Here is a 9,633-nt window from a genome sequence, read left to right on the forward strand (position 1 = left end):
GCCGTTTTGGTTCAGTGAATCACGTGTTATACACGTGCATATAAAAGCTTCTCGAAGTCTGTTATTGACCGTTGAAATCACGAGCCTGTTACATACAATTTGAGGCTGCTTCTGAGTTAGTTACAGAGATTTTAAAGCAGTTGGTTCTGGTAGAACAAACCAAGGGGGGTTGAGAGCCATATAGACAAAAATTGCTTCAATAGGATTCTTGTTCTATGATTTGTGCTCTGTAATTCTCATATAAAAGCTCTTGAATAATTCAATAAAGCTGATCATACCTTTGGTGGATGTAAGTTCCTGAGAAATAGTTGAACCATGTAATCCTCATTGTTATCTAGTTCTTTTGATTCTTTTACTCAGTTTTGGTTGTCATTCAATCTTGTTAAACTTCTATCTAATTTGTCCTTGGTAGTATCTTGTTTGATTTATTTTAAGGTCTTGGGCAGTGACTGAAGTTCTTGTGATCTAAGCTCTTTAGTTACTACAATTACATTATTGAACAGATAAAGATGTTATACCTATATATTATGAGTGATTAAATTTAATAAAATTAAAATAATAAAAAACTTGTTAGTAGCTGGAGTAACTTGGCCTTTTGTAATTATCCATCACCTTTTCTGCTTTCACTTCACATCAATCAATCTTGCATATAAAATTCTACATTTGCTAGATTATACTAAGCTATATAGAATCAATTTCAATTCAAAGTAATCACATTCACATTTCACACCTACCACTAGCCACCAACCGTAGTGGCCCACTCATCAGCATGTTAAACCTCCACGACATCATCTTCGCTGCTCCACCACCGCAACCACCCCGCATTTCCTCTGATCTTCATCATCAAGACGACGACGACGACGACAACGATCGTAACACTAGCAATTTGCATAAAATAGGCTTTTGGGGCTTAAAGAAATGGCAAGAAGAATCACATACAGATGTTGAAGATGATTCTGATGATCACGATGGTGATCACAGTGGTTTGATGAGAGCATGCAGAGACTGTGGGAACAGGGCTAAAAGAGAATGCAGTTTTAGACGGTGTAGGACTTGTTGCAAGACTCGCCGCTTTGACTGTACCACTCACGTGCGGAGCACGTGGGTTCCGGCGGCCAAACGGCGGCAGAAGAAGAAGTTGATAACTGGCGGATCTTCTTCTTCTCTGAGTTTTAGTACTACTGCTTCTTGTCAGGGTTCGTACAATGAATTGAGTCTTTAATTTGTCTCTATCTTTATGTAATAATAACTTTACTAACAATCTACGATCTGGGTTTGTTGTATAGTTTAGTAATTTTTTATTGGAGGACCAAATTGTAATTTGATTGATGTGAAACTACAGATGAAAGTTTTAAAAAGTCTTTGCCGGGTAAAGTACAGGCACCGGCGGTCTTCCGGTGTATTAAAGTCACTGCAGTCAGTGATGGTGATGATAATAAAGCTGAGGTTGGCTATGTTGCTACTGTCAACATCAGTGGCCATGTGTTCAAGGGTTTTCTCTACGATCTAGGAATTGATGAGAAAAAATTGTTTCCATGGGATTCTAGTGGAAGAGAAAACAAGGAGTCTTCGCCTCCCAATGTTGATTCATCAAACGCCGATGCAACCTCTGGCAATTGAGAATGATTACTTAAAAGGTACAACCCATGACACCCTAGTAGTATCATCAATCATATTTGTTAGAATGATTATGTTTTCTGGATTTGATCGGATATTAATCGTTCAAATTTCTTATTCTTCAACTATTATGTGTTCCAATATTGATGCATACTAGCTTTGTGGTCCCAAAAATCAGTAGCTTATTTTATTTATTTGTTTTTTTTTTGGTCTGAATTCAATAGGCACATGCTTACGGGTCCAAATTTTTTCGCTTGTCTGGTCTACAATATGCCAAAATCAAACTCTGGTTGAACATTATATAGTAGAGAATCGTTGTTTAAAGTAAAAGGATGCGCCTTCATCCGCATCTACTTTAAAATGTATTTATAATTTAGATATGAAATTGATTAAGTAATTTTTTTTATTCACCTAAGCATGATATGTATCCATCCTTCTATTGTAAATTTGCAAGGAAATTGTTTTCGCCAATAGAATTTGCAATGCAAATTTGCAACTTTGGACAAACAATTTATACAAGATAACTTTGAGATTCTAAACAATTTGAAGCAAAGTTCTAATTACTAATTTCCACATAGTTCTTCCATTTCTCGGTTTTTGCAGCTTTTAGATAAGTTGCTAATTTACATCTATTTTTCTCCCTGTCATTACAATTTATGCGAGACAACGTTTTTGTGATTTGAATGTATTTTTGCAACCCCTTCAATGTGGGGCTTAAGATTTTTTTTTCCCTCATTGGGAGGACAAAATTACAGTAAATTCAGCATTATGCAGTGCTTTTGAATGCATTGATTTATTTATTATGAGGAGTGAGGATGATTTTCTGTTTCCTTAGAATGACCATGAATTTTGTTGTAGATGCATGCAGCTGATCTTTTTGCTATAACAAAATAAGTGATCCGATAATATGCTATCTCAATTTTCATAATCCAATTTATTAATGTAAATAAACAAACAATATTGAGTGTACTGAGATTAGTTTGCCACAAAGCAAGACTTTTGGTTTAATGTTGGCTTTTTCCAAAGGATTAAAAGGGTAATTATTCTGTCGGTTTCTATTCTTATTCATTGCAGATGCTCTGTTTTATCATTGTATCTTTCCTATGTGATGATAAAATTGTACAAAATATTTGCTTGAATTTCAGACCGATGTTGAAAATAAATTTGGAGGTATCCAATTTAATTCACCAAATTTGTTACAATAAATTAAGCATACATTGTGTAGCATTTGGAAAATGTATGCTCCAACTTATATGTTTCGAACTTCGGACATTACATATGATTTATGTTTTCAGAAATTATATGACCATTCAACATATCCATGCATTTCACAATGTTTGTGGACTTTGATCCCCCAAGTCTTGTCTATGCAATTCTCGGGTTGAATCAGAGACTAAGTCATCTAGAAATCATTCGTCATTTTGGCTGCCCAGAAATGAAAATCTTAAAACAATATCTGTGTTACCAGTTTATACATGGAGAGCTTGTTTTAGTAAACACAAGGTTGATTTTCATTCTTTTTTCAATTGCAATGCAGATTCACAATCTTTTGTCCAACAGAAGCATTTATGATATGCCAGGAAATGAAATAGATCCGGGCTTTACATGCACAACCTGGAGCACTGAATAAGGACATCGGTAACGTTATATGAAGCTTGGTATGCAGGATGTTATGATAGGTAAGATGTAGTTTGAGCTATAAGAATTACTTGTAATTAATGATCAAACTCCCATCTCCATTTACCCTAACGATCAAAAAGCAAATTGATGTACAGAACTAAGCTGTCAACTTTTGATGAACAAACTTTTTGAAGGTCCTCGAATAACTTTCTTCTGTGTGCACTTGTGCAATCACTTCAATTCACTGAATTATGGCTTTCTTCTGTCGTGCACTTGTGCTATCACTTCCATTTACTCAATTATGCACTTAGAGAGGGGGAGGCAGAGATATAGAGAGAGAGAAATGGTGGGGGAGAGTAGGACCTAGAGACTTGACAGAGGATTTCTGGTGATTTTTGAGGGCTCATAGAGATATAAGGATTATCCGGAGGCAAGTAAATTTATTCATAATATTCGTTTTTTTTTTTGGTAAAAATGGGATTATTTGAATCCATTAAATTTCTTTATTTAATTCTTTTTTATTTAAATGCATTTTTTAAAATAAACCATTCATCAAAATTTTAATTTTAAAATTCTACTATATAAACCCCTTGATATCCCAAAACTAACCCTAAGTTCTACTTTCATTATTATTTCATTTTTTTTTCCTTTAAACCCACCAACCACTCTTCATCATTTCTTTTTTCAATAATTCCTACTCCTTAATGTTTAATGGTTATTCGTTATCTTCACATACCATATTCTGTTCTTAAGAAGATTATGGAGTTTAAACTTAAATTTTTTCTTAAAAAAGTAATAACGAGTCAGTAGATTAATGAGAAGTTAATTATCAATTGTTGTAAAAAAGTAACAGTATTTCTATCAAAATCTAATTCATGTAGTAAGATTCCTTCAACTGCAAATCATCTGCTTGGTTTCATTGTTTGTTAAGCTTCCATTACCAGAATTTTAACCGTTTGTTAAGCTTCCATTACCAGAATTTTAACCATCTATCTTCTATATTCATATGATCTGACAAGACAGTGGACTTCTACAGAAACTCTCATCATTTCTTTAACTACAAATACAACAACGATTTCAATTTATCAAATTCACTACACAATAGTTCAAAGAAAAAATGTTTAAAAGAAGTTAATGGAGAACAGGAAAGTTAAATTTGGCATTGAGGGCTAGGGCTGCAGGGTTTATGGTTTTGGTGGGTCCAATCAGTTGTATTTAATTTGTTTAATTAAAGCATTTGTCCTCTAAGGTATTTTTGTTTACATATATTTTAATAATAAAAAATATATTTTTAAAAATATATATTGAGAGTGAATTTTTCTACCTTACATTTAATGTAAAGTACATCATCTCACAAATGAAGCTATGGATTCCACTTGAGCCCACAATCAATAGAGAGGCTGGACAGGGAGTAGCTCTCATGGAGAGTATTTGTGTGAGTTAAAATAGTCTCTCACTTTTTAATGTAAAAATAAACATTCCCAAATCATTCTTTCTAAAGTACGGTTAAATAGAAACATCTGTTGTGCGTAACGACAGTTTTCCAATAGACCCCTCTCTTATTTAACAAAGCTACACTTGTAACAGAAATCCCCTCCGTAACATATCCGCAAGTCACACCTTTCTAGCCATACAGTCTACTGAGGGAACGAGATAGTGGTAGCGAATAAAATAAATAGATACTCGATATCATTTTAGAATCGAACTAAGCCAATGTAATTATATTATATTTTAATAAAAATATAATTAGATCTCCTTTTAATTCAAATGATTCGATGAGATTTTGATAATATTTTATAATAGGATTAAATGACAGTCAAATTCAAACGACTCTGCAAGATAAATTTTGATAAATAATCTAAAATGGTGTGTTTGGTAGCCTGCATAATATAGATAGAATATTATTATGCATTGACTTAGGATGACCCATATTTGGCAATTTTGAAATTTTTTTTCAGTGTATTAAACCATCTGCTATCCCAAGACCACATTGGGCCCCGATTAATCCATATTCGAGCCGGGTAAGACCACTAGGGCGGCAAATCTCTCCCAACAAATATTTAACGCATCTGCATTTCCAAGTCTCGAACCGAGGACCTTGATTAAGGTAGAACAACCTAATGCCAGTTGATTTACGTGCTTGTTGGTTGGCAAATTTTGAAAGTTGATACGCCACAATGTAGTTTTGGCCTATTAACTTTTGCTCTCTCTCTCTATATAGGTAATTAATATGAAAACATATTTTTAATTTAATATTATATTGTATTATAATTTAAATTTATATCATTTTTTTATTTTTTTATTTCTATCCTTTTTAATTAAAATATTATTATTTCTATCTTTTCAATTATAATGGTTAATATATAACAGTAAATTTATATTAAATAAATTTTTATTTATTTTTAATTTTTAGTATGTTATTATATTATTTAATAATACTATATGATGCTATTTTATATAATTCAATATCCTATTTATATTATAGTAATTAATATAAAAAATAAAATATGAATAAATTTAAATAATACTAATATTAATATAAAATAACATAATATAATAAACTATTAGTATATGTATTACTTATTATTGATGCTCAAAACTTTCACCATAGTTATACGGTGAATCGAAGTTCTGTTTCTAATGAAACATGTACTGTTGCTATCCTTCACTGATGAGAATTTCAATATTACAAAAAATAACATCAAACAAAACCAAAATGTTGCACAGCAGAAGTTCATGGTGGTTGAAGATGGTTCATGCGGCTGCCAGTTATTTATTTTATTTTTATCTGTAAATTTATTTAATAAATTTAATATAATAACAATATAAAATAAAATAAAAATACATAATACTAATTTTATATAAATAATAATATAAAATATTATTTTTTATATAATACAATGCAGTGTAACATCAAATGTTGTCCAACATTAATATAATATAATGTTAATACAATGCAACATAATGTGTCAAACATATTTAATGAGAATTATAAAAGGGAAGTTTTTATTAAAATAATAATAAGATCTCTTTATTGTTAATAAGATAAATCTACTAGTTAACTCAAATATAAAAATTAAATCATAATTAAATTATAATAAAAAACCTAAACACATAATTAATAAGAACTAACTAAAATAAAATAAAAAATATCAAAAGACTAAAATAATAAAAGCCTATTCTAAAGTCGTCCTCACCAACAATCAACAACTCCAACTCGGATTTATCAATAACGTCAGCAAAGATTTATCAATAACGTCAGCAAGGTGAGCCATAAAACACACCCTAAGCCGTGGTTTATCAAGTGAGAAAATGGAGTGACAACGCCGCACCCGATATGCAAAAGGACAGAAGGCAAAATCACAAGGCATGTGAAAAATAATATATTTGCATGCATGAATAACCTAATTAACCATATCTGACACACGGTCAGACACAACTTGCATGCTCGATAAAGCATTATTTGGGGATGATTTGATTGCTTGTGCCCTACATTGTCCTTTCTAATTAATTTTGAATGTGTGTGGTATAGAGGTAGCCAATGACCGAACGGCACGGGCACAGCACGTGTACGTACAGTACGGTACGGTACGACACACACGTGGGTCGTGCTGGGCTTAGATTGTAGGCACGTGGACCTTAAAAACACGGCACGATTAGAGACGGGTTAAAGCACGGCATGCGAAAAAACACGCAATAAACACGTTTCATTTTTTAATGAAAGTAAACTTAAAATTTTATAATTTTATAAATAACTTGAAATTGAATCTTTTAATATATTTTATTGGCTCAAGTTTTTTAAATTTATTTAATTCTTAGTTTCAAAAAAATTATAATTGATTTATGTTTATAATTTATTAAATAAATAATTGATATCATGATTTTAATAAATAAAATTATAAATATCATGATTTTATAAATATGTATTAATATTATTATAAACTATGATATATGACTCTACGTAACTCCAAGTTAACAATTAAGTTAACCCTGAAAAAAATTTATTATTGTTGTTGTTGTACTAAAAAAGAATTCTAATACCATAGAGTCAAACTCAGCAACTAATATTACATTCTCTTATTATTATTAATTTATTATTATTGAATATAGACTTGAGTTTTGAATTTTTTATTCTATTAAATTTAAATAAAGGCACATGGATAAAAAAAAAGTACATAAGATTGAAAAAAATAAGACAACAACTTGACATGCACTCTTAAAAAAATAAAAAAGTAAAAAAAGCTTAGTGGGCTATTTTTCCTAGGCACAGCACGGCACGTGTGGGCACAGCATGAGTGGGCACGAGCACGTGCACATGTGGGCACGGCACGACACAAGCACGAGCATGCGTGGGCTTTCTGTGATGCCGGCCCAGGCCCGTTAGCCATCTCTAGTGTGGTACATTGTATTGTATTTATACTATATTATAATAATGTTATATAATATTTAGTGTTACATTGTATTATATTAATTTTTAATTAGAGAGTAATTATCCACCGACCACCTGCTTTTTCTTTTTCGAAAATATAAAATTCTTAATTTTTTTTGTTGATGTCCACTTTCGTCTTCAAACTGTTAAGAGAATTAATGGAATATTGTATAAATGACTTTTTTTACCCCCATATGTAAAAACGTAATTATTTATCGACCACCTTTTTTTCGTATTTTTTTTAAAATACATAATTCTTGTTTTTTTTTTTTACTGAACTTCACTTGAAGTTATATTGTTTTGCACTTGTCTATTTTTGTCTTCAAATTGTTAAGAGAACTAACAAAATATTATATAAATGAACTTTTTACCCCCAAATGTAAAATTACAATTTTACAAACCCTTCCGTCTCCAAACCAGAATTAAAAAAAAAAAAGAAAATCAAACTCGCTCACTCTCCTATGGCAGCTGAAGAAGAAGAAGAAGCAAAGCATCAACTGTTTCTCGAGTAGTACATAGGAATAAGCTTCTCATTATTCCTAGCATCACTGTCAAAGAACTCATCAGAAGCGAAGGAGGAGCTGAAGGTGAGACACAGGGCGGTAGAGGAGTAGCTAAAGCAAATGAAGTCGAGTAGGAAAGAGGACTCGAAGACTAACGCGAGGGTGGTGGGATCTTCGCGAGCCATAGGAACACGTGGCAAGTGGAGGAGAAGTGGTTGCTCCAACAGATCGATGCAGCGACGGAGGAGATGGCAAGCTTGAGATCAAAGATCGAGGAATTGCAGAGGAAGAAACTGGAGTTTGATAAGAGAGTTCAAGAATTGGAAGATATGATCGAGTTTATGTCAAGGAGTGGCTGTGAGTTTGAGGTGGAACAGCAGCAGCATCATTATCATCAGCATCAGGAGGAGATGGAGGAATTCAGTGTGTGCGAGAGTAGAAAATGTTATGTTGGTGCTGATGATGGGCAAAACGATAATTTTGGTTTAATTAAGAATTGTGTATATTTAAAAAAGTGCGAAAAAAGGTAGTAGGTGAATAATTGCCATTTTTTTTTCCTAATCACATATTCTAAATGACGGTATTTTTGAAGCATAGGTGAAATAATCATTTTACCCCAACATCAACAATGTTTTAACAGTTTGAAGACAGAAGTGGACATGTACAAAATAATATAACTTCAAGTGGAGTTTAACAAAAAAAAATTAAGAATTGTATTTTTGAAAAAAAATGCAAAAACAAATGTGGTCGGTGGATAATTGTCCTTAATTGTATTATATTTGGTACTGCATTGTACTGTATTAACTTTTTGTGATTAATTTAAATTATATATTAAGAAAATAATATTTATTAGTACTTAAAAACACTAAATATAAAAGTCTTAAATTTTAGATATTTAACTTTTTTATTAAAAAATATTAAAAATGTCATAATTCTTCCAAAGCTTATAGCCTTAAATTTTCATAAGTGTATTTTTCAATATTTTCTAAATATATAACCTGTGAAATAAATATCAAAGCAAATAATTTAATCAAATAATCTCTAAATAATTTCACAACTTAAATAAATAGTTAAATTTTCAAGATTAGTTCAAAAATCATCTTAGGATGATAGAATAAAAGTTTATACATATCACAAGATAATTACAAAATAATAAAGTGATACAATTGTTATGACATATTCACTAAGAAAATGAATTGTGCTAAATAATCAAGTAATTATTTATATTATTAATTTTCAATTAATATTATTCAAATTTATTCATATTTAAATATTTATTATTAGTTATATTAAATTATTTCAAACCTAAATCTAATAATGTTTAGCTCCATTTCAATTGAGTTGAATTTATATTATTCATTAATTTTATGTTATTTCAAATTATAAATTAATTTCTAGTTATTAATTTAGTTTTAATTGAATTATTTTGATTGTTAATTTTTCTTACTATTATTGGTGTTATTT

At 30.8% G+C, this 9,633-nt stretch overlaps 1 protein-coding gene across 1 annotated transcript; it reads left to right on the forward strand.

Annotated features, from left to right (window-relative positions):
• The first annotated feature begins 255 nt into the window (after positions 1–255).
• Positions 256–3,443, forward strand: LOC102628509 (protein SHI RELATED SEQUENCE 6). The gene is made up of 3 exons (XM_006494007.3): positions 256–1,196; positions 1,343–1,637; positions 3,155–3,443. The coding sequence occupies exons 1-2, from the start codon at positions 770–772 to the stop codon at positions 1,618–1,620; spliced, it is 705 nt and encodes a 234-aa protein (XP_006494070.2). The 5' UTR covers positions 256–769; the 3' UTR covers positions 1,621–1,637; positions 3,155–3,443.
• The last annotated feature ends 6,190 nt before the right edge of the window (positions 3,444–9,633 follow it).

This window comes from Citrus sinensis, chromosome 5 (genome assembly GCF_022201045.2).
Source record: "Citrus sinensis cultivar Valencia sweet orange chromosome 5, DVS_A1.0, whole genome shotgun sequence".
Taxonomy (NCBI): Eukaryota; Viridiplantae; Streptophyta; class Magnoliopsida; order Sapindales; family Rutaceae; genus Citrus; species Citrus sinensis.